Source organism: Ammospiza caudacuta, chromosome 5 (assembly GCF_027887145.1).
Source record: "Ammospiza caudacuta isolate bAmmCau1 chromosome 5, bAmmCau1.pri, whole genome shotgun sequence".
Classification (NCBI taxonomy): Eukaryota; Metazoa; Chordata; class Aves; order Passeriformes; family Passerellidae; genus Ammospiza; species Ammospiza caudacuta.
This window is the reverse complement of record NC_080597.1, coordinates 25,666,220-25,691,968: the sequence shown is the minus strand read 5'-3', so window position 1 is coordinate 25,691,968 and position 25,749 is coordinate 25,666,220. Positions and strand designations below refer to the sequence as shown.

The 25,749-nt window shown below is 42.5% G+C and overlaps 2 protein-coding genes across 3 annotated transcripts in view; one reads left to right on the top strand and one right to left on the bottom strand.

The window, feature by feature from the left end:
* The window catches only part of SYN3 (synapsin III), a 185,078-nt gene extending 173,910 nt beyond the window's left edge, over nucleotides 1-11,168 (top strand). The window contains exons 11-14 of the mRNA XM_058805619.1: nucleotides 2,577-2,711; nucleotides 7,575-7,659; nucleotides 9,117-9,414; nucleotides 10,898-11,168. Of these exons, the coding sequence (XP_058661602.1) occupies nucleotides 2,577-2,711; nucleotides 7,575-7,659; nucleotides 9,117-9,414; nucleotides 10,898-11,030 (651 nt within the window). The 3' untranslated portion in view covers nucleotides 11,031-11,168. The remainder of the gene's footprint in view (nucleotides 1-2,576; nucleotides 2,712-7,574; nucleotides 7,660-9,116; nucleotides 9,415-10,897) is intronic.
* A 5,480-nt stretch (nucleotides 11,169-16,648) lies between these two features.
* FBXO7 (F-box protein 7) lies at nucleotides 16,649-25,714 on the bottom strand. Of its 2 annotated transcripts, none has more exons than XM_058805484.1 (9): nucleotides 25,458-25,714; nucleotides 23,877-24,126; nucleotides 22,707-22,934; nucleotides 21,278-21,419; nucleotides 20,727-20,810; nucleotides 19,551-19,643; nucleotides 18,424-18,600; nucleotides 17,720-17,757; nucleotides 16,649-17,384 (listed from the first exon to the last, which is right to left on the bottom strand). In XM_058805484.1, exons 1-9 carry the CDS (start codon nucleotides 25,577-25,579, stop codon nucleotides 16,980-16,982), a joined length of 1,539 nt encoding a protein of 512 aa, XP_058661467.1. In that variant the 5' UTR covers nucleotides 25,580-25,714; the 3' UTR covers nucleotides 16,649-16,979. The 2 variants fall into 2 exon arrangements, with proteins under 2 accessions (XP_058661467.1, XP_058661468.1); XM_058805485.1 differs by lacking the exon at nucleotides 25,458-25,714 and adding an exon at nucleotides 24,911-25,001 and having other exon boundaries at nucleotides 23,877-24,286.
* Between the last annotated feature and the right edge of the window lie 35 nt (nucleotides 25,715-25,749).

The window sequence follows — 25,749 nt, the reverse complement described above, 5'->3', positions numbered from 1 at the left end:
CCCAGTTCCAGACCAATTCACCCTTCCTGGAGGACAGGCAAGGTGACATCTCATGATTGTTTTCAGTTCAGTGGCAACCAGCTGATGTCAGAAATCTCTGCCATTTTCAAAGGCCTTCCCTTGTGCATGTCATTGTTCACTCCTGTATTTGCTGTTTCCCAAATCTCACATTCCCCTGCCAGATACTACACATCAGGGCATCAGATAGCCTCATCCCTGGTGTGTCTTCACTGGTTCAGGTGGAACTTGCTCCAGGGCTCACTCCCCCTGGAGCCTTTGGTTTATAAAGCACCATCTTCCTCTTCTGCCGCTGCAGCCACAGAAATAGGAAAAAGCAATCCTTGAGATAGGGAAATCAGCTCTGGGGTTCTCAGCACAGGGAAAAAAAATGGACCTTTTGGAGCAGATTCAGAGGAGGGTCATAAGGATGTTAAAGTGCTGGAGCATCTCTCCTATGAAGACAGCTCCCAAAACAGCTGTGGTTGTTCAGCCTGGAGAAGAGAAGGATCAGGGCAGATCTCGTAGCACCTTCTAGTATGTAAAGGGCGCCCATAAGAAAAGGACAAACCTTTTAGCAGGGTCTGTTGCAACAGGACAAATGATAATGATTTTAAACTAATAGAGGGTACATTCAGACTATATGTAAGGAAGAACATTTTACTGTGCAGATAGTGGTGGATGCCCCATCTGTGGAGACGTTCAAGGTCAGGCTGGATGGGGCTCGAGAGGAATCTGATCTAGTTGAAGATGTCTTAGCTCATAGCAAGGGTGTTGGACTGGACGGCCTTTAAAGTTTTCTTCCAGCCCAAACCATTCTATGCGTCTATGACAAGCGGGGCTCGGGGTGTTTTGAGCAGAGCCGTGTCTCGGTGGCTCCCGGGGAGCCGGGAGCGCTCGGCAGGGTACGGGCATCATCCAGCGGTCACACGGCATCGTCCAGCGGTCACACGGCATCCCCTAGCGGCCACACGGGCCCTCGCACCGCGCCGTGCGGGGACGCGGGACACCGCTTCTCTCTCGCGAACTGTAATTGCCACGTTTCCTTTCAAGATAGGACTGGAAAGAAGGGAAACCTGCCCAGGGACCTGCTGGAGGGCCACCAGGAGCCCCTGGCTAGTGAGACCCAGGTGTGAATTTGCCATCCCCTGACACTGTTAGGAAGCATCACATTCCTCACCTCATTTCTCAATGGAAGAACAGCTAAGTGGATAGTGGAAGGAAAAGCCACCTTGTGTATTTAGCCAAACGCTGACATATAATTTTCTAACCTTCTCCTCTTGCCCCCTGGGCCAAGTAGGCCATGGATATAAACATCAGCCCCCTTTCCATGTGTACCTTAACCAAAGTTGAACCTTTCTAGGTAGCTTTTCTAGTGTTCATAGAAGACACCTCTAGAAATTAAACAAAACCATTATGCTGCATGAAAAGAGCAGAATACAAACTCAGTGAACTCACCTCACTGATTTCCTCTACTTTAAATTAAAAAAAGAGGGTACAAAATTTTCCATTTCCCTCCAAGAGTGCACTCTTGTGGCCCTGCCAGGGTGGAGTGCACTTCCGATTGTTATCTGAGCGTGAGTCAGTGCCTTTCTTGAGCAATTCAACCTTCAACTTTGCATTTCCAGGGATTTTAATGTTTGCTTTAAAAATAAAAGCAAAATAAAACAAACTCTTCCAACCCTGATATTTTGGTACTATTATATTTACTCCAGCTGAATCTTAACTTCATCAGAGCACAGTTCTTCCTGTGGGATTTAGTGAATGTTTGCAAAACACTTGATTTATGATGAACTGTTGAAAATCATGCTCAGGGCCGCTATACAGCTGAGGGCCTGCTGTGCTTTCAGTATTATTGTTCTGAGGCCATTTCTTACCTCAAAGATCCTTTGACAGTTTTCCTTCCCCCATCCCCACAGTCTTGCTTCCCAGTTTTCCCCAGTAGATTTGTAGAACTTGCTTGGGCAGCAGTTGTATCACAGCATTATCAAGAAGACAAGCAGAGACCAAGTTTATTTTCCTGCACTTGGTGCTGGTTTGGTGACATCCTATTCATTACACATCTGTGGTGTTTATTTTCTCTCTCAGGGTGCAGTGCTTTGTGTTCATTAATCCCAAATATTTCCTGGTTTCCTCCAGTCCCTGCTGCTCTCATGTCCTCAGGCTTCGGTACATGTTGTTTCTCCTCTCCTGTGGCCATTTAAATTGCAATGTCACCCCCAAGTACTGTGAGACAATGACAGACCTTATGCATCAGAGGCATCTCCTCGGGACATGTGAAGGAGAAAATTTGTATTAAGTTGATATAGAAAGTTTCCAGCCACCATAAGTCTTGGCTTGGCTCCCAAGTTGTGAAGGGAAGGAAGATGGAGAGTTGGGGGAAGCACATTTCCAAAAAACCCTAAGCGAAATCCCACACCTGGAAAAGTCAAGCATGTTTCAGCATGAGGAGAGTGGTGACTGTAGATACTGACAAGGATGTGCAGACATGAAAGAGGTTAATGTAAGAGGTGAGTTGAAACAGGCATCTGCCAGCAGGAAACCACCTTACTAACTGTTGTTTTTGCCTCCTGTGGCAGGTGATGGACAGCTCAATGCCCCTGATTGGGGAGCACATAGAAGAGGACAGACAACTTATAGCTGATCTGGTTGTTTCCAAAATGACTCAGCTTGTCGCCACTGCTGGATCTACACCGTCACCGCTGAGGCCTTGGGTATGAGTGAACCTTGTGAGCAAGTTATTTCCCTGACCTTCTTTCTTTCTGTCACCTTGCTGAGTGTGTCAAGCAGTCACACATCTCAGAGAGTTGAACAGTCCCATGTGGGAGTGTATTGAACAGACTGACTCCTGCTCTTCCAAAGGAGACTCTCACAGGCTCTTTGAAGTGGGTGCCCCTAAGGAGCACATCTCTCTCCCTTACTCTCCTTACAGATAAGTATGACATCACACCAGTAGCATGTCCATGCATCTAGACATTCTGACTTGATAAACTCACTGATTCACACTGAAGACGGGCATTTTTAGAGGTACTTCAAATGCCCAGAATTTTCTACAAATCTATAACCCACAACCCAGTTTCATTTCTGTCTAATACCTTCCCTCAGGATAGGTTTCATTCCAGTTTTTGCATCCCTGTTCTGCTTCCAAGAACAGAAAGTGGGAATCTTCAGCAAGACTTGTTCCATTCCTTACTGCAGTTTCTTCTTCAGAGATGTCCTTTGCCACCTTCATCAGGGGGGAGCTTTACTAAAGCTGAACTCGTATAAGAACCTGTTACTTTTGCATTTAAACTGACCCCTTAGTTCTTCTTGTGTACATCCATTTTGAGTATCAAATGCATCTAATTTCACTACCACATTTCCCAGAGGCAGTTAAATATAAATGAAACACCCCAGAACAGAACCTGAGTATCCAGGTATACTTGCTGCACCTCTTTCAGCATCTAACGGAGAGCCAAGTGTGAAGGTTTGAGGACAACAAATCTGTACAACAGAAGAGACAAGAGAGTAAAAAGTTGAGGGACAAACCTGATTGCAATACACTGGTAGAATTTTCATTTCCACTTGAGACAATAAAATGGGAGAAGGCACTTTCTGGTTCTCTGCCTTTGTAATATTGACAGTCCACTCCTGCTAAACCAGGACCCAGCGTGAAGGGTATTTGGGGTAGCTCCAAGTTTTAGCTAGAGTGAAGGAGTAAACATTTAATAGACACTGAAAATGCTTTGAAGCAGGGAAAGTGATGCAGAAAAGATAGCATTTACAAAGTGGAATCAAGAACTACCATTTGAAATAGCCAAGATATAGAGAGCATGAACTAAGAGAAAAGGGCAAGCCAGCAGAAACTGAGAACATGGACAGATGCATGTGTTTTCCATGTCTGTAATATACTGATACAGGATTGGATTGGATTACAGCAGACCTAAACTGAGGAAAAACAAGAACAAAACAAATCTTGAAGGAAGAGGGTGTCTAATAGTAGAGTCAAATAAGAAAAGGGTCTTCATTGGGAATAAAACCTAGAATTTCCTGTATATATAATTAAGAAAACTAAACCCACAAACATGTTAACTAGAGTGTTTTACAATAGAGAAAGGGCTTGGTGTCACAAACATCACAAAAAATTGTACATGCTGCATTACTAACACAATGTTATAACAGTTAGAAGTGTCCAGGGAGAAAGAATTAAATATGAGGCTCGTAAGATGCAGAACTACTACTACAGATGAAGACTTCCACAGAAGGAATACAAAGAGCAATTCTGAATATAAAGGCAGAAGTACTGAATACATAGTCCTATGGGTATGAATAGAATACTTATTATTGGACTCTGGATTTAAAAAAATTGAGAAATTATGAAACTGAGTGCACAGAATTGACAGAGATGGAAAAGTAATGAGTCACAACAATGTGACTCATTACTTCAGCTATCAAGAAGCAAGTCAAATATCACAGGGAACAGCAATTCAGAAGGAGGTAAAAACACCTTGACTTTGCCATAAGATAGTGAGTGTGGACAGTTAGATTTAATGTCCAAGGGACAAATGTGATATCAAAAAGTAAGGGTATGACACAAGCGTGAGAAAAGAGAAAATCAATCCATCCCCTAGCAGTAAAACTGTAGAGATACTCTTTGAGAGACCACTGTTTTCCGGAATGCATATATAGGCTTCTGATCTGCTCCTGCACAAAGAATGTGAGAAATAAACTTGTAGAACTAAATTACAGGTAGGACATTTAAGACAAACAGGGAAAAAAGTCTTTCCAATTTGGAAATCTGACATTTAAGAAGACCTTTATGTGGCATCCTACAAGTAATAAAAGGAAATGTAAAAAGGATAGAAATTAATTTTGAGGAGCAGATAGAGGAAAGAATGAAAAAAGTTGTTTGAGTTCTTCAGAAATGGAACCCTAACAAAAATTGGTGGGCTCTATGGATCATCCAAATTTTAGGGAGGAAAAGAAAACAACAGAGACAGCATTGTGACTCTAGTTAATGTAATTGCTGAAAGTAGGGAACTTCTTTACCTCATTATAGTTTTTCCTGATTGGAATGACACAGAAAAGAACAAAAATAGTTATTAAGTCAGTGATGACTGATATTTTAAAAAAATTATTAAGCCCCCAATTCCAGATGGCTACATCCAATGAACTGAATTTGGGAAGTGACTAAGCTACCAAAAAAACTGTGCAATATCATTAGAAATAGTTACTGCTCCAGAGGACTGGTGTAAAACAAATACAAAATATGTGGTTTGAAAGCTGAAAGAGTAATGTAGAAAAATTTAGACAAGTAAGTCATAGACTTTATGAATTATCTCAAATGATAATTTAAAGAAGAATACAGAAGAATAAATAAATCAGCAGAAACCACAGCTCAGGGCATTTACCGCATGATTTTTTTGCAAAGAAGAAAAAATGTTCCATTCATTTCTTTTTGATTCTTTTCCTTTCATTTCTTTGGGAATACTTTCATGAAGTGGTAGATAACAGGCAGTCAGAATGATGTAGCTAGTCAAAAAGCCTTAGGCAAGGTAACAGACAAGCTATAAAAGAAAGCATGGAGGGGCTAAAAGGTAAAGTTTTATTGTGTAGCAGAAGCTGACCTCAGATATAGATGTTAGAAATTTTAATTCTTGCAAACAGTTAGCAGAGGGGATACTTCAAATACTGCACCTGGCCATGTTGATAAATGGGTTGGTTGAGCCCAGGACAGGATGTTAATGACAAGTTTGCTTTCATGCCTTCAACATGAAACCCAGTGCCATGGCTACAATGAGGTTCTGTCCTTGCCTACCACCAGAAGACCTTGGGCTGGTCCTCACCCCTTCATCTCTCAGCCTCAAAAACCTGTTTTGCCTTTATTTCTGAAATGCCTTTGTTGGCTGTAGGGAGAGACTGTAGAGGTGAATAGGAGATCCAATTCCTTTTCTTTGCCTGGTCTAATCAAGACATCTCACAGCATCAGAACAGGTAATTTCCATCAACACCAAGGCAAGGTTTAGTTCCCAAGCCATGTAGGGCTAGAAGCCATGAATGGAAAATTCACAGATTTTCCTTCTCCGTCCATTTGCAAGTCCCAGGTAAATAGTGCAAAAGATGGACTGGCAACTTCATCACATTTATGCTAGTCAGTTGAAACTAATTTCAATGTTTCCAACTATGAAACATTTCTTCACATTTCCAGAATCACTTAGCTCATTCTTCTGACCTTCCAGGAGCCTTGAAGACCCTTTTATCATGATGTTCTGCATGTAAATAATCCAGCATGTACCAGCCTATCTGTCTCCAGCTTTTCTGGTTTTCATAAACAATTTTGTGCAATAGGCTTACTCAGACTTTTGTTAACTTTGGACCAGCCCTTTGTGCAGCAGCTCTGCATTGCTTAATCTGTTTATTAAAATATCTGTCAAAAAGATTAAACAGTGAGAGAGAAGAAAGAGCAGATGGCACCAAATTATTTGCATTAGTCAGGACCAGGGATGGCAGTGAAGAACATCTGACAGAGCTATGTATGTTCAGTCACCATAACAGCAAATGAAACTCCATATGGAAGACTGAAGGCTAAGCAAAGCTGGGGGTAGAGAGAGAGAGAGCATAAACAATGTGCAGAACTTTCAAGTGGCACCAGCCATTCCCTTGTGAAATACTTTGTCGCATACAGGCTAATGAAAACCATTGCTCAGCCTATGGTTGTGTTGACAAGGGAAAAGCAGGAAATTAGGATGCAGGAAAAATGAACTGGCAACGTATACAGAGAACCCAGATATTGCTTCATCTGGAAAAATATAAGCAGACCCATCTCTGGCATCTCCAGGAGAAATTACAAAGCTGGGAAAGAGAAGTTGGTGATGAAAACAATTAGGGCCTTGGAAATATTCCCATGGAGGGACTGGAGGGATTCTAAAGTCTCTTGGCTTTAGAAAGGAGGTATATGAGAGAGAGGGCAGTGAAGGTTTTCAAAATAATGAATGGCTTAGCATGGGCTGGTTGTGAGAAGTAGTCTCAAAACTCAGAACAAAGCAACAGAGATAAGAAATGGGAAAGACAATGAGGCTGAAAGGTGAGCATGACTCAAACGGTCTGGATGTAAATATCAAAACAAAATATCTGAAACTGTTGCAAAGATTTTGTGGAGCAGATAATAAGCTTCATGTTTCAGGGCTAAAGCTGACCCATGCTTATTAGTAATCAAGAGGAGACCCCTTAGGGTACAGGGATGATTACTCCGTAGACATTTCCATGGTTCATCCCTCCTTCCTTCGGAACATCTGGTGCTGGCAACTGTCCAAAATAGGAGATGGGACTGAGAGAATCCCTCAAGCCAGATACTTTGGTAATTCCTGATTGCCTAAAAACATTCTAAATTTTCATTTCATTGTTATTCCCTGTGAGCAAACAACTTCTATGCTCTTTTTGACTCACCTCTCCATTTTAGTCCCATGAGATTTTACCAGCCAGATGCTGCATGTGTGTGAGTGTATTTAAGGAACACTTCATGACTCTACAATTCCTGTATTACCTCAGGCTTCTCTTTAGGGACTATGTATTAACTGGACTGGCTTTTTTCCCTCTAGCCTCCACAAGCTCAGCCTGTGTCAATGAAATCTCAGACTGGACCTCCACTTGGACAACTGTCACAACCACGGCCTCCTCCACAAGGTACAGTTCTCTGATTCCCATGTCAGTGGTGACTCTGAGTCCTATCAGTTTGCCTTCTAAGTAAAAGGTATCAGGGGAAAGGTTTTGCTCATTTTCCAATTCACTGCCAAGCAGGCAGCAAATTCAGTGTACTATTAAAGCAAATATTGTCATATTCCACAGAAGCTTAGAAAGTGGGATGAAAACTTGATATAGATCCAGTTGATACCACTGATAGGACTTGGCTCAGCAAAACAAGGCCACTTGAACGGGCACTGGAGCAACAGAGTATATTGTGTTTGCACAAAGCTGTGCAGTTACAAGTGTTAAGAATTGATAAGAAGATGCTAGTGTTGTCAGGCTTGGAACAGACATCAACATTGCAATGCCAGGATCCTTGATCCCTCTGTCCAGGAGCTCCCATGTCAGCAAGAGCACAACTCCAGCTCCTCCTGACAGCAGAAGCAGTTCTGACTTGTGTGGCTTGGTCAGAACAAGAGGTTTGGTTTATTGTCCTGATGTACACTGAGGTGATAAAGCACAGGGCTGCCCCATGGGTAGCCAGATCACACCAACCACTCAATTCACATAACTCATTAGACCCTCATTTTTGCCACCTTCCCTTCCTTTCTCCATTTCAATCTTCTACCAAATTAACACCCTCCTCTAATTATCTTTTCCTCATTGGTCATCGTTTTGCTGCATCCAAAATTGAGCATTTCTATGTAATCTTGGCATTCCATACTATTACTACTATTACTGATATGACCTGTTGGTTTTGCAGGATACTACTCTCCATCTGTCTCCAGTACTCCCCTTCAATTCTCTGTAAAACTTTTTCTCACATAACTCCCCTGACCACCTGTGAAATCCAGCCAGACCTCACAACACTATCTGCAACTTTTGTCAGGTCCTCACAGTATTATCTGTCTTGTCCAGAAATTTCTCATGTCATGTCCAATTGTTTTCCACATCCTCTTCAGTTCTTAGAGTCTGCTGCCAAAGCAACTGAAGGCACTGGGTGATGGTTCTAGAACAGAGGGTAGGGATAGGATGGAATGTCTCACATCAAACTGCTGGGCCCGTGAAGGGACTGCTGACCCAAACCAGCAGGGTCAGCTTACATTTCCCACACAGTTGCTTCTCCAGTGACTCTTCCTTACCCAAGCAGGAAGTGCTCACCAAGGATAAGAAACACCAGATACATGAAGAGTAAGGCAGGTTGAAGTGACTCCCTTTGGGGAGAGCGGAGAAATCTCTTTAGTGCTGAAGAAGGCAGAGAAATGGACAACTCTAGGGAGAAGGAAATCACACCAATTTTAGGCCTGTAAGAGAGTATTTATTTGCCATATTCTTCTCCATAAAGCTACTCCAAAGAGTCTCTCCTCTTAGCAAAACCCATCCTTCCATAGAGATGTTCCATGCTTGTTGCCCGCCACATACACTTCCTCATGTTTATGTCTACATGTCCCTTTCAGGTGGACCACGCCAGCCACAAGGATCTCAGCCTCCCCGAACAAACGCACCCCCACAGCAGCGGCTGTCTCCTCAAGGACAGCAGCCCCAGAGTCCTCAGTCCACTTCCCCTCAGCAGCAAAGGTCACCTGGATCTCCACAGCAAATCCGATCAGCAACTGGCTCCTCTCCAGTGCAGGCCTCCAAGGCAGGCGCGTTCCCTCCACAGCAGCCTCGGCCTCCTGCCCAAGGCCGGGCTCCCAGCCAGCCGAGCCCCACGGAAATGTCCAAGCAGCAAACCACCCCACACCCACACCTGAAGTAAGTCTCTGACAGACTCCTAGTATCTGTAGACATTAGAATAAGGCTGTCCAGGAAGTATCCTGAGATGATGTGGAGAATATATCATCTGTTGTCAAGCAGCAGTCCCCAGGGACAAAGGCCTGCACAACTGTGAGTGACTTCAGAGGTAAATGTGTATCCCTTGGCATAACAGCGCACCAGTGACCTGTTGTTAGGAAAAACAGGTTGTATTTGACATCACAAAGATTTCACATTATTCTTCTTGTTCACGTGCTCAGTGTTCATCGTGTGCTCTACCCCGGCCATATCAACAGAGCCACCACCTTCCCAGCAGGGTGTATAATCCTCACAGGCTGCAAACAGCACAACATTGACCAGAAAGCTCACCAGCTTCACTATTTCCTAGGTGCAGGAGCCACAAAGGTTCTTTTTGCATTTGGTAACAAAAAGGCTGGGGAGACAGGGGGAAGTGGCCCTATTCATGTATATAAAATTCCAGATGGTGACTGTATGTGGAAGCACTCTTCTGGAGCAGAGCACACTGCTGAACTGTTGTGGATCTTTGGAAGCAGCTTTTGCTGTCACCCTGTGTGGAGAATATCTAGCTGGCGCCATGACAGGAAAACTGACCAAAAAAAGGTCTGATGCTGACAAAAAGTTAGCACAAGAAAATTGGTATGAACAGGCCAGAATAAAACATAGGCTAGGAATAAGAAGACAATTTCTGAGAAGCAGAGGAGCGATGTTCTAGAACAAGCTTTCAGTGATCACGTTTACACAAGCAAGACAAACTAAAGGAGATGTACTTAAGGATCAAATTGTTGGTGCTAAGGATGCAGTCACCACACTATATGTATTTCAGATACTTTTTCCAGTCTACTTTTGTGCTGGATACCTATTACTGATCAGAAGAGACTAAGCATGGTAGCAGGGAAAACTGGGACATTTACTTCAAAAGCACGTCCTGATCTGAACTTGATCGCTAGCAGATACACAGTCAGCAAGAGCAGTGTGGTCAACCCAAAGACCTGCATTAGAGAGTTGACAGTCAGAGCAGACAGGCTGGGGAGGGCGGGAAACAGCACACATTGCAGGGGATCTGGATGCCAACTTACCCAGCCTCTTCAGCTCTCACAGCTGAAAGGCCAAGACCATCATTCCTGGTAAGGCTGATGAAAGACAGGTGACTCCCAATATTAATCTCTTCTGTATTAGTAGTGAAATTACTTCAAGGTGTCTCACAACAGCCTCACCAAATAGCAACTGCATACTTCTAGTCAGATGTTTTCATCAACACCTACCAGTTTGGACTGAGCCACTTGCCCATGCCTCATTCTGTCCCACCTCCCCCATTCCTGGATATCTTAGCACATGGATATTTTCCATGCCAACCTATCTTTTTATCCTAGCATTTGTTTTTGTGATGAAACACAAAGCATGAGTAACCAGCTTTGAATTCCCACCTTCTCCTGCTGAGACTGAACTTTGTTTTCCCTTTCAGCAAATCGCAGTCCCTGACAAACAACTTCAGCATACCTGAGTCATCTCAGCGAGGAAATGCCACTGAAGATGAAGCAAAAGCTGAGACCATCCGCAACCTGAGGAAATCATTTGCTAGCCTGTTTTCTGATTAACAGTCCTGCAACTGGATCTGTGCTTTTGTCAGCCCTCATTCTACATTATGTCATACCTGATGTCATCCTGGAATACACTCAGTGAACCCAGCGATTGACAACTAACACCTGGGTAAAGGGAATTTAGAGAACTATAATTGTTTTAATACAAAGAAAATATTCAAATAATGATCTGAAAAGTGACTGTATAAAAGTGTCAGTATTTCATTGGGTTTTGTGCATAATCAGAATAATATCTGTTCTGAGTTGTAAAGCAAATTTTACTCTTGCTACCCCCTGTGGAGTCAACACAGTTATGACAGTGCAAACTAGGTTTTATTTTAATTTGTATATAGTCAATACAATTAAATTCCAATTAGTGAATTCTTGTTAAGATCAAGCTAAAAAAAATTAGGCTTCTTTCAGAAACACCCATGCAAAGGCAGAGTCAAGAATAAGTATCCATTGAACAACAAAGTGAGCATGCTTGAGCATCCAGTGAACTGTGGAATTTCATTATAGCAACTTCATAAAAGGTCACTTTTCAGAGCAAAACTACATTCAAGATAAAGACGGTACCAGGCATTAGTAAGCACCAAAGATCACACAAGCAGGTCAGCCAGATGGTCTGCTGCTTTATTCCAGATCATTCTGCTCATAGCAGATAAAACATCTCTGTTTCATGCCTTGCATTTATGTCCCCTGCGTGTGACTCCCGAGGTCTGAGAGAAAAATGTCATGTTCTAACCCTGTAGCCTTAGTTCAAAAATAACCTAAGAAATGAGTCTTCCACACAAAAAAACAACTCCTTCCCCTGCCCCTGAAAACACCAGAGTTCACACTCACAGTTCACACAAATTCCAGACAAAACCCAGCTAAACTCCAAGCACTTTGGTGACTTGATCACATCTGGCTGTGTATGTCCCTCAGGAGCATGCTTAATTAATAGCAGATCTGATGAAGTGCACATAGTTGTGTGCTGAGTGTTCCATAATACTGAATGGACAGAGAGATGGAGTGAAATCCTGTCTCCTGCCTTGAATTCCCACTGACTTTGCTGGGGTGAATGCAAAATGAATGCAAGGTGACAAACTTGCAATAGAACTGGAAAATTACATTTCACAAATAAGATGACCTGGGTCCTTCCTGAGACACCAAACCACAGGAGGGCACATATGGGATTGTCCCAAGCAGTAACAATCAGTATTAGTTCTCCCTGACCATTCCCAAGAATTATTCTTCCAGAGAAGCCAGAGATGGATCTTTGCTGATGTGCTTTTCCTCTGATCCTGCAACACTGAAAGAAGCTGTGTGTGTCTGTGCACATAGACTGGAACAGGGACATGACAAACCCCACACAAGCTGTGTTCATGATTGAAAAAACTCATCCTAGGTAAATCCATAAATTTCTAGCTATTTATACCAGCTGAGATCCTACCCCTTGCACCCTGGGAGGTCTGTTAGGAACACACCTAATGCAGATGCCAGTCCTCATCTCACCTCCTCGACATGAAGCTTTGAGGCCAGACTTGGCTTTGTGCTTCCCTTGGCAACTTCACCATGATGATACTTAAGAATGCCCAGGGATGTCAGTAAGTCAAAAAAGTATTTGAGCCAATGGCCCAGATCTTTGCTGTCACTTAAACAAGGAGATCCCCAAAGCAGCAAAAGCAACATCTGCATTAGCCATCTTGGATCTTATGATTCACTAGTGGGACTAAAGCCAAACAAGGAAATCCTTCCTGCATAGCACCTGTAATGAACATCTAAATCCAATGAAGTCATCTGGACCTTGTATGACCTACCCCTGAGCAGGCCTTTGCACATATAATGGCAAATAACAGTACAGCTTTTCCAGATTGGAAGTCCCTCAAGAGACTCATCCGGATCAATGATTTATACCTCAAGTTCGGTATTACAGAACCATCTTATTCTCTGATGGCTTGTCTTCTGTTTTGCTTTCCTCACCTCTGTGCTGTCCTTCAGGGTTTTATATATCATAAATATATGTCATCATCTGAGGAAAAAATAACCCAGTCCCTGCTGTGTTGTCTCCAGGAGCAATAAAAGAGTGAGAAATGGCCTTGAGCAAGCAGTGTCCCACTGGCAAGAGAAGTAGATTAACAGGCTTCACTATCTGTAGAAGAGGATTTCCTTCTGTAACACTTCTCTCAGCATGGTTTATGCCTTTCCCTTCTGAATGGTCAACAGAGATGCGGAGAGAGAAATGAAAGTTTACTGAGAGAATCCTCAATTGCTTTATCCCCTGAAATTCCATGATTCCCTCACCAATAGGCCATATACAAAAAAGGAATGGTGACTAGTATGCCATGGTCCCATACATCAACAGCAGTTCATCACTGAAAGTGCAACAGCTGGGTCATTTGCTGAGGCTGCATTTGAACACAGCAGGGCTGTCCTCTGACAGACCACAGGAACAGGACAGCACTGTCAGTTTTCATTCCCAGTAGTGACTCAGTCTCTTCATTTGCCTACAGCTCCCAGCTGTCGCCTTTTGACAAACAAGCAAACAGAATTGCATCTCACTGCCTAGCTTTAAGTTGTAACATCAAGTACAAACAACAGGCACTCTCAGCTTAATTTAGTCAGTCCATGGTTCCTGAAAAAGCACCTTCAGTTCTATTCACAGAAGTGCTTTAAAGCAGTGAGTTGATTTCTAAAGCTAGAATGATGAAAATCTGTTGTGTCCTGTAACTGTCCCAACAGTACACTTCCCATCTACAGGTATGATGCTCACATACTAGATGTGCTAACAGGAGATTTCACAAATGCATCATCCCATCTTCAAATTATTACCTTTGATGCTGGCTTTCTACTCCAAAATCCCTACCCTCTAGAAAAAGAGAAGAGGGAATACAAGGGGTATTCTTCTTTTATATGAATGGAAAACAAAGGTACACCCAAGAGGCATTTAGGTACCTAAATATAATAGTAGGGGCAGTAGGAAAACACAGAAAAACTGGTAAAGAGAGGCTACATTTAAATCACAAGCCACACAAGCCCCACAGCACACCTTGGAATCTTTCTCGCACAGATGTGAACACTGAGAACGTGGTCAAAGCTTCTTTTGTCCTATTTGCCTTAAGTTTCTTCACATGGAAGCCAGGAAACATGAATAGGTTTGTGTGTTTGGGTCCAGCCCATGAAGTAGCTGGGACACAGCTGTGACACCCAACCACATCCACCACCTGGAAAATTAGTTTACATTTTGCTGTTTAGCTACAAACTGAAGAACACCTTGACTTTCTTGTCATAGCTAGGTGTGGTATTTCAAGAGAAATGGAACACACATTCCCAGGCAAGCTAAGGTCCAGCAGAACAGCAGTCCTGCTTAAAAAATACCACTTGTAAATGCAGTGGTATTTTACAGTCTTCCACTAATCACAAGCAGGTAGGTAAGACCTTGTGTATGACTCATAGACCTTGTGTATGCCTCAGCTGCTTCATCTGGTTGGCCTGAAATTTCATTACTAAGATAAAACAATACATAGAAAAGCCAAGGATAATAGTTCCTTATTTCCAAGTGACTCAGTAGCAACCTTTACAGTGCTAGATACTGATTAGTACAGGTAAAGAATGCTCATCTTAAGGCATTTCATCTTTTGTGATTTCTCTTTTATCATTTGCAACAGCAATGATATACACACTTAACTTAGGAGCTAGGAAATAAAAAAAACCAAACAAACAAGCAGCTAGTTTTCAAGTATTTCCTCTGTTTTGTCTTCTAATTTTATACTGTTGGTCCTGAGATACTCACTTTATACTTTATACCCTGTTTTATGAATAACAGGAACTCCTCTTTAAGGAACTTTACAATTTCAGCTAATTCAGGTTTCTTAATCTTTGGTTCACAACACCTTTACTACAATGTGAGGGAGAACAAAAAAAGGGAAGGAGTATCTTCAGGTCACTTAGTGGTGTAAAAGGGCCGAGTTCATTACTTCAAAACCAAACATTTCAATTACAAAATCCAGGATAAACTGAACCTCTGGCATCAGCCTGCAGAAGTATGACTTCATGGCTGTCTTCAGCAAAGAGGGCCCAATTCCAGAGCAGCACGTGGCTTGCCAGCAGGGCTAGCCATGCGACTGTCATCAAGGCATTGGCAATGTGAGCACCACTGGCACCACAAAATTAACTCCTAACACGCACTATGTGATCACTGTTCCCAGAAATAGCTTGGAAAAAAAGAAAAAATATAAGTTATGAATTATTTTGTCAGTTAAAGCTCTGTAACCTTATCCGAGTATTATTTACGCATTGCTGAAGCGCTGCTGAAGCATCACAAGGACAAAATTGTGCAAGACCAATACAGTGTAGATTTACCTTTTCCTTTTTATAGTCAGTGGAATATAAAGAATTGCTGCAAACTCTAAGAGATCTGACTATGCATTTCACTGGTAAAAATGCTTTTGGAACAAGGCAATTCAACCACTGAAGGCAAAAGTTAAAAGTTAAGGCTAATATTGGTAGGGAAGGAAAACGATCTCTGTGAAGAAGAAAAGGAAGAAAGAAGCAATACAACTTTTGACAGCAAAATAAAGTATTATATTTTACTTCCACTGGCAAAACTCCCTGACCTTACTAATGTCAGCTGATTTTATACAAAACGAGAGGATGAACCACTGAAATCTCACCAGAAAAAGCACATAAGAATTACTGATTAAATAGCTTGTATTTAACAGGAAATGTCATTCCATTTCCACAGCTGGAATTTCAAAAAAGTTTTAGAAAATAATATCAGTTGTCACAACAGCCATTAAGTACCATTCACATTTATAGAAACACTGAGATCAATCATCTTAAAAAATACATAAGAAATTAAAAGTTCTAGCAAAGTTCAGTCATTCCAGTCTTCCTTTAACTGAGCTCCAGCATCAGTTTGCAGGTCTCATCAGGAAACTTTAACAGTGGTCTTGTTAGCTGCTCATTAGTTAATAAGACAACACTTGAAAGGTGCTCATAACATGCTACGACACATTTCTTTTTGGCAAGTTATCATCTGATACTTAAGTAATGGAACTAAATGGAATTTACTAAAGTCAGAACACATTCTGCTTCTTATGTTGTTGTGATCCCATCCCCACTGTAACCAGGTTCAGCCTATTTAATTCTTTAAGTATGTCAGATAGGAAGAAGAGATGCATTTTCACACCACTTTTAGTTCAAACACAGTAAATGCAGTCGTGTACTACAGATCCTTATTTGTAAAGTCAAGGACAAAGTCAAAAGTTTTGCTGCTGATTCTTTGTAAAATTTCTCTGCTTCTGCTTAAACTTCTGAGTTGCACTGTGGCATGACTTTACTCAATTGTTTGTAAAATGAATTTATTTGTGTTCTAATATTTCCATTGTAAAGAAAATCCCTTTGCTGTATTCTTTGTGCATTAAGTAACAATACAAAAATGCTTTTTACCTAATAAAACATTAAAGGAAAAAGGAAACAACACCTTTAAAAATTTCCATGAACACACATCCACCATAACAGCGGCAGTATCCTGTTCTATGTGGTAACTTTTTTGTTAATAACGATTATTAATTAACTGAGTAGATTTTAAACAAAACCTTTCATCCTGGCAATGCAGTAAAACTCTTCAAATAAAACAGACAAGTAGAGGGTTTGTATTTAAAGTGCTCTTTATCTGATGCAGTAAGGATTTGGCTGCTATTCTGGTCTCTAAGTAGCACTTCACAGACGATCAAGGGCAAGGAGGGGGCAGCAGAACAAACTGCTCTAAGTCGTAGCTCTTTGAGGAACAGACCTTAAGTGCCAGGTGATACAGCACTACCAGAGCACAAAACAAACCCAGCCTCTGCAGTTGGGACATCACCATGCACACATGTTCTTGACACAATCTGAAGGCAGATGTTAGTGCCTGGGATCTGCAATCTCCTACAGTTAGAAAGCAAGCTCAGCAACTACAGAACTCCCTGCAGGAAAAAGCAGCAATCAAATGAATGCACGGCGAATGTCCATGGGGCGGCCCCGGCTGGGTCGAGGTGGAAACCTGTCACTGGGACCAACTCGTCCTGGAAGCGTGGGGTTTGCTCCAGGCAGGGAGCCAATGGGGTCAAAATGTGGTCTGAATGGAGGAAACTGACCTGGTGCTTCTCCCTGGCCAGGAATGAGTGAGTTAATTGGGTCTCCAACATATGGAAGTGTTGGTCTCTCATCATATTCTCCCCCAATGATCATTGGGGGATAGATTGGATTTGATGGGAATGGGTTGGGTGGAAAGGGATTAGGATAGAATGGGTTGGGATGAAAGGGGATTGGATGAGGTATAGGGGGCAGAAGCATCATGTGCCTCCATCTCAGGGCTTCCTTCTTCTGTTTCAACTTTTTCTTGTATAGCTGCAGACAGAAAAAAAAAGTATTTTAAAGCTCTCTAAGTGTTCCAGCTTCAGCAGCTACATTCAGTTTTACAGCACATGCTCCTCACCAGCCTGAAAACTCAGACCAGCCCTGCCCACCAAAGACCAGGCACAGCACCCCAGAAGATCTCTAACCCTCATGAAGAGTGCACCACAACTTCTTGATGTTCCTTTCCGCTAGTCTGACCAACATGCACACACAGAATACCACACTTCTAAGCTAAACTTTAACTCAAAGTTAGTGCCTCCCAAAGTCTATACTTAATTCTCAAACTAAGATTGATCTCAGAGAGATTATATTAAAAAGCCACCTACTTCTTTCCAATCTGTGTCACGAGGTCTTGCAATAGGATCTACAAAGAGAAGCAAAGCATTAAGAAAAGCAACAGATCTGCAGATACCTGCAGTTTGTCAGAATTCAAAGACTAATCAAGATATGAACAACACTTTTGGTCAATACATCTTTTTTTAAAGATAATGTATCTTAAAAAATATAAAGCTCCAGGTCCATTTGATAGGTAATCTACTTGCACACCCATTCCCAAGTAAAGCATGATCTTGAAATGTTATTAAATACAGAAATCCCAGAAACATCATCTCTGCCTTTGCCTTCTGACAGCACTTCCCCTGATTACCTTTGTTTCTTAACTCTCTTGTGAGAAATTGAAGCAGGAATATATCTTCCCTCCTTTTCCTAATATCTGCAGTAGCCAATACATCAAGGCAGCAAAGGAAACAGATGAAAACAAGGAAAGCCTGCACCACACAAGGGGATGAACCATGTGGAGCATCAATAACGGCTCAGAAGATTGCCAACCATTTTCCTTGGTGGAAAACTCTGCATCCCCCTGAATCACACACTGATCAACTGTACTGATTAGTATCACAAACAACTGCATTTACTCACAGTGTTTCAATATCATTATTGGTTGCCTGAGGAGCCTCTTATCAAAGCCTGTCAGAACTAACCCCTCTGTCAACATGAGAATGTAATGAGAAAAAGATGTGCCTGACATTACCTCGGAAATCCCGCAGGTACATAAACCTCCACAGAAGCTGGTCATTGGAAGCTGTGTAGAGATCACGGCAAACAGCTGAGAGAGAGATCAGGGAACGGACATCCAGGAGTCTGAAAATCCGAAGCTTGAGCTCAAGAGGAAGGACCACTAACCCAAACACATCTGGCAAGTTCAAAGCTACAGAAAGGAGAAAGAAAGTTCAGAAAAAATACAGTAAACTCGACTTCTCTTAGGTAGTGCTTCTATCTCCACAGACCCCAAAAGAAAGAAAGAACATTATAATCTTTCCCTTACATCCTCTCCCTTTGATGCCTGAGTTACACCACTCTTCTGAGCAACTACTGTGATGTGACTCCTTGATGTGATCTCTTGCAACTCTAACTACACTTAAGAGGTACACAAAATAGGACAAATTACACTTTATACTGAGCACTATGCCTAAGAAACATTGCACACTAAATTATGCTTACAGGCTACGGAGCTAAGGAATAAGTAAAGGGAAGAAAGACCTTCCCAATTTCATAACCCTGCAAAAAAGACAAATATAGAGCACATGCTTCACATAAAATCTTCATGCACTGAAGTCTAGAGGGAATTCCATTGTCTTCAGAATACAAAACTGAGAACATTTATGACAGTAAGTATGCAGAGAAAGCCTGGCTTCCTACTGGTTCATAAACACCAGCCTGGGTTACTTCCTACCATCCTTTCCAAGCCCTCAAGGACCGTTCCTAGTAAGACTATTCCTGAGGTCAGACTTCCAAACATGATGTTAAATAAATGTTTCTGTTTTGACAAAGAAATAGATCAAAACTACAGAACTACTGCTGTAAAATTGTTGTGGTAGGATTTCCTCATCATTATGCACGGAAAACAGCCACTCCATTTCCATCTCTGAAGTGAGAGTAGAGCAATCAAAATTAAAACCAGAATTATATTAACATTTTCTGTGTTACAAAGATTAATGTGATTTCTTTAGCATGTATATTTTACTTTATTTTTACTGTTTATACACCTATCACTCAACAGCTGTTTCTAACACTCTTCCTTCAAGGCTTTAGATTGACTCCCTTCCTTCCATCCTCACAAATTAAGTTCCATCTTTAATTGCAAATATTTTCTCTCACCTTGTCGGGCAGCAGCTAGGAGAGAGTAAACCAGCTGGTCTTTAAAGAGACGGGACAATTTCTGAAGGTCTTTGTAAACACCTGCAACCTTCTCTATCAAAGAAGAGAGGGAAAAAGCTTAACTTCAAGAGGTTATAATGCAACAATTATATAAGAATTACAGTTTTCTTATTAGCACAGCTTTTTTCTGCTTGTGATCTTGATAGGAGCAGCTCTGCAGCTAGAGTGTAATAATCCTGCAACAAGTCAGTCATTGAAGAACTAGAAACCTGACTGGGCTAAGCTTTTCCTTCAGCCTTAGATGGCACAGTTAAGGGAAAGACTTGAGTTCTCTGGAAACAAACTGATTCTCAAGCTGTCAGAGCTTCCTCTGTCAGACTTCAAAGCTCCTGCCTAACACAGATCTATGTTCTAAGAGCCTGCAACTTTCATTCCTCTGACAGAAGTATTCTTCCATGCTGTTCTCTGAAGAAAGAGGAGCAAGAAGACTTTAGTGTTATACTGGACACACTTCAGCACTCAGTTCTTCTACAACCTTTCAATTAGGCTTGTATTTCAGGGACTACACAGAACATAGGAAATTGAGTCAGCATGGACTGCCAGTAAAGCAACTCATATCCTCCAGAGAATATAAGGATGGTCAGGTCTGGGCTCACAAAGACCCACATGGATCTGCTCTTCTCTCCTCCCTCAACTTAGTTTTCACTCTAATTTTGGCACTCTGGAGAAACTATGTGGTCAGCATATGTTTTCTGACAAAAGGAATTTAACAACTACAGCACCACAACAAGAGTGCAGGTACCACCAGCCTCTGAAGCTCTGAGCTGCCAGGAAGAAAGGGGATATCACTCAGCACTGCTGTCCCAGAGATTCACACATATGCCTAAGACCTCATAAGTAACAGGCATATGGGCCAAAGGATAAACTGAGCTTTACAAGGTTCTTTCCTTACATTGTTAATCCAAAAAATACAATTTGTTCTAACAACAAAATGTGAGTAAATGGCAACACTCTGAAATCCTTTTGCCAAGAAGTTATGACTAACCTAAATGGTAACCACACTTTTATTCTTTTTTGCTATTCTGTACCTATTTGGTGCTCTACTAAAGCAAATTCTTACTCAGTGTGTCCCTTTACTTTTCAGTTTACTACTATGAGATCATAGCTCAGGCATACCTGGGTCCTGAAAGCAAACAAAGGATGATGGCAATAGCTGGATTCTCTTAATACTTCTAATCTCTTCGTTGATTTTTAATGTTGCTATAAATAAAAGAAAGAAAGAAAGACATTTCAAAATTTAAAATAAAGAGAGACAACAAAGACCACTTCATTACTTAAGTAATACATAGTCTGGAAGTTTTAAGTCTTGCAGAAAACATAAAAGAAGCCAAAACATTGTAGCTGAAGCAAATCTACTTCCTTTATGTCTGGCAATGTGTACCAAAATTCCTATGAAATGAGACAACAAAGGTATTTCTACAATATTGCAATGAAAAGGCCAGCTGAAACTCCTAAGGGTTAATCTCTTAAAACAAGAGGGAAAAAAACAGTCAACACAGAGACTGGAAAAGAGTATTCAGCATCAGGAAGTGGCATCCTCTGCACCTCAGCAACCCAAGTAATAAAGGTGCAGTTAAAAACACACAAAAGCACACTTAAGTTTTCTCTTCCTAAACAATGGTGGTACTTAGGAATGTGCATCCAGGACAAAGACTTGACTGACTTACCATTAATAGCAATAAGATCTCCCAGAGGCACACAAGTCAAACCAGCAGAACCTTCTCCACAAAGGGGATGTGTGTACTGTAGCTTATAAACACCATTCCCTCTCCATTTCTCTGGCATGGAGACTGCCTTGGCTTCTATCCCCTACAAATGTAAAGGGATAACAAACACAGTCATACTTTAGCAATGTACCAATGCTGAAGGGTGAGAAAAGGATCAGAAGTTAGGAAATGGCAGAATGATGCTTGCAATTCAACCCTTTGAACTAGATCAGTTCTAATGACTCAGTGATTATGAATATATATGATTATACACATTGTACCCAAAACTAACAGCACATCTAAGTGAAGTTCAGTAATTTTTGTCCTGACAGGAACAGACATTCAGTGAGCACTCACACCTCTTTCTTTGAGACACATACTTCATTCTGTCATCCATTCCAGCATTCTGACAACTCCTGCACATAATTAATTTGCTGCTCAAAAAAAAAAAAACATTGCACCTTTTCTGTGAACTTACCATATTTGACAGGGCTTTAAGAATGATAGTTTGAAGTTAATTAGAATGCCCGATTCAACTAACAGATTTGCTTTCAATTTCAGTATGAAACAGCTCATACGGATTATCAGAGTGGGATACAATATAACCACAAGCACAAGTAGGTTCTTTCTTTCCTCTTAAATCTGCACAGCATTCATCTTCCCTACCTCCAAGCCTGCTCACTGCCATAAACTTTATTCACAGTGGCAAATGTATTCTTTACATAGTACTTCAAATTATGGTGCTACAATGAACTCAGCAGATTTATTAAATTGGTGTTGGTCAACCAGACACCCACATGTGCTTAGTCAGCCTCACTGCAAGAAAAAAGATGAGAATTTAAACACCTTACTGAGACCAAATCTTTTTCTCCATGTTCAGCCATGTATTAGTAAATATAAAATGCAAATGAAAAGGGGAAAAGTGAATCCATACATTGTACAGACATACTGCCATAGGTGCTTGAGTATGATACCTCTACAGATTAGAACAATCAAAGCCAAGTTTGACACTAAGTTGAATACGGAATTAGAGACACTTTTTGGCAGACTTAGACCTCATTAAATACCATTTGACAGGATATCATTGAGATGATACCGACACTTAAGGCAGTATCTTGGGGAAGTGCCACAATCTAAGCACATTTTCACATGCTCTATAGTAAAAGGCAGAAGCAGGAGGTTCAGCTGGGTCCCAGTGAGGCCGAGGACCAACAGAAACACAAGGATAGGCCTCTTCTTCTAAAAGCTGCTCCAGTCTTCAGTCTGAAAACTTTCTGGGAATTTTGAGAAGCTGATCCTTCAGCAGCCCCAGATCCTCAGATGCAGCTTGTATATTCCACAGCTTCCCCACACTGATCCAGAAACTTCTGTTTCTCCTGCACCTACCTACCTGAGGTACATAGCCTGTCTCCATCATGAGAAGATGAACCAGAACGATCAAGGCATCAGTGGCACTGGTACACTCAGCAGAAAGGTAGAGCACCTCTAAGGAATGGGGTGTTTCACCATCAGCAGCCTCACTGCACAGCATGGGTTCGGAGGGATAGGAACCTGTACTTTCTTCCAGGTCAGGATCTTCTGGGACTAATCTAGAAGGAAATTCTTGGCTGGATCCTGCCTTCAAGGGAAAGCAAAGCATATATTTGTTCAGAATATTACACCTCTATATACATCAACATTATACAGCTGCTTATTCCAGCCTGATTCCCCATACAAGTCATATGGATTCATTATACCTCCATTTTCTAGCATTCCAGATGGAGACTGGGATCGTATATGTAGCCCTTGTAGTTTTTAGTTTTTATAATGCAAACCCTCCATGAAAGGGTCTGTCATTTTGTTGCATATACTAACTGAAGGCAAAGTGATCACAGTATATTAAACCTTCATCAGAATTTTTGCAACATACATAGGAATAATTTAATCACTACAGTATCAATATTTATTTGAACTTAGCCAATATGCATAGCAAGCGACCCAAATGCCAACTTGGACTGCCAACAAACACAACAGGCCTAAACAGCAGAGGAGGAAAAAAAAAAAAGTCAATCAATGGAGTGCATCTCCTGCCACTTGAGGAACACTGTGGCTTCATTGTAGCTTCCTTTCTTATAAATCATGGCATGCTATTAATTAACTGACAAAACTACACACAGACACATTATTAAATAAAAGCAGATGAAAACTATAAGCAGTAAGGGTCAGGAAAGGGGGAAAAGATAAGAGCCTATCTTCAACACTGCCTGTTGCATCTGCCCCAGTCTAAACTCGGTTCCTCAAGAAGACGACACTGAGGCAGGCAAGAAACATAATCCTTACGTGCATGTTCCAGCAAAACCATATACTCCTGTAAACCTGAAACACTCTGGGTTCTCTTCTGTACCACAGTGATATACAATGAACAGAGACAAATTTCCATTCAAATAACCAAGCATGTGTCAGACAAGGATAAGGAGCCAAATATTCCCAAGAAATTCACTCCTATATAGCACAGCAACTGACACAACAGGACACCTTCCGTTTTGCCTTGTGCTGTACAGGAAAATTCCCATGTACTTACCCTCTCACCACTCTCTTGAACTTCCACCTGCCTTTCTCTTGCACCGTTGGCCTGACTGTTGGACGGCTCATGACCATTCTGAAGTGGGGCAGGAGCAGCAGGAGAAGGAGGTAGGCTGGGCTGTCCATCTGGCTCTTCTAGTAATAAGCATATCAAATCACCAGAAACAATCCCATATGAAGCTAAGGTCTTCTGATCCTCTGTGAGAGCATCTTTTCTGTTCAGTGTTATTGAAAACGTGGTATCAGAACTGCAAAATAATTTTAAAAAGCAGTAAGGAAACATGGTTGGCTGCACCTGGATAGCTACACACTGGAGATGGCAATTGGTGCTGTGGTTTAGGTGGCTTCATGGTGATTGGTCAAAGATGGGACTTGATGATCTTGTCCAACCTTCATGATTCTGTGATTCTACAATTAGAAATGCATACTGCATATTACAATAGTATTGTGCCACGGGGCTTAATCCACTATTAATTACCCATATATAAAAGAAATACGGGTGAGGGGGAAAAGATTATATGAAACTATGAAAAGATTATATGAAATTGCGTCCCCCATGTTTCTCACCAAGTACATTTTAAGTTGCTACAGCTGCTTGGTAAATAAAATTTCATTTACAGAAATTGGTCATAAAACAGTTATGAAGGAAAGCAAGTAAGTATCCTTCAAAAAAGATTTCACAGTTGGAAAACAAGATCTAAATAAGCTACTGCCTCGGATTATTTAAAAATAAATAGTGTTGAAGCCTCAACCAACTTGCTTTCTCACCAAGCTAAACATTTATTCCAATGATCAGCAGGTGTCCTATAGAATGCTAGCTGCAAATGAGGATAACAAGATAAGACACTTCAGGCAAAAAAAAAACAGAAATGAAACTGGTTAGCAGGGAAGCAGCTACCCAGCAGCAGCTACAAAATACACCCACTGTGGCAAGGCAAGCAGTCACTTCGGATTCCTCCTGCCCACACCGCTGTGTGAATCACCAGTGAAACAGCAGCGCGTCGGACCGAATTAAAGGTTTGTGACACAAACCCTTCAGCCACAAAACGCTCCCCTTTTACAGGCGATTCATTTTCCTACGGAGGATGCCGTGAGTTCTTCACAGATAAAATGTTTATGAAACTCCAACCGAGATTGTCCAGGAAGCCCGAGAAAAGTGTAAAACCGAGACCCTACAGCATTTTGTAACTTCAGCGCCACGCAGAAATCTCAGTCAGCTCTAACCGCGCTGCAACCCGCACTTCGCAGCTGAGCACTGCCGAAGTTTTGCTTTCCCGCTCCGCAGCGCCCAGCCGGGAGGCAGCCCGGGTCCCAGGCCCGGCAGGAGCCCGGGCAGCCGGTGCCGTGGGCCGGGTAAAGCGGCCGGGCCGGGCGCTGCCAGTGCCGGGGATGCGCCTCGGGCCCGGGCAGCGCCGCCGCCGCAGCGCCGCGCCCGCCCCGCAGGGGGCAGCACCGCGCCCGGGGCCTGGGGCAGAGCCCTCCCCCCGCGCCGCGTGGTACGGCCCCGCCGGCCCGGGCCGCGCACGGGCGGCATCGCCTCCCCCCGGCACCCCTCACGATGGTTCGCTCCGCTCGTTACCTGTACCCCCAGGCGGGCAGCAGGGCCAGGCGCAGCTGCGCGCGCAGCTCCCCCAGCGTTGGCTCCGCCCCCTGCACCTCCAGGGCCGCCGTTCGCTTCTGCAGCCGTACGCGGAGCTTCATGGCGGCGGCAGCGGGACGGGCGGGGTCTCCGCGCCCACCTCGCGCCCCGAGCGGGCCCCGCCGGGCGGCGGCGGCGGGGAAGGTGGCGACGGGGCGCGGGCGCAAGGGCTGCCGGGCCGGGCCGTTGTTTTGGTTGTCGCGGAACCGCCTCAGCCCGGCCCCGGCCCCGC

What these genes read in the sequence shown, in the direction of transcription:
- FBXO7 (XM_058805484.1), bottom strand. Translation starts at nt 25,579, where the DNA reads ATGAAGCTCCGCGTACGGCTGCAGAAGCGAACGGCGGCCCTGGAGGTG. An exon ending in AGATCTTATTGCTATTAATG is followed by an intron (nt 20,811 to 21,277) that starts GTAAGTCAGTCA and finishes TTTTATTTATAG; the next exon opens with CAACATTAAAAATCAACGAA. An exon ending in GTACCTGCGGGATTTCCGAG is followed by an intron (nt 17,758 to 18,423) that starts GTAATGTCAGGC and finishes TTCTCTTTGTAG; the next exon opens with ATCCTATTGCAAGACCTCGT.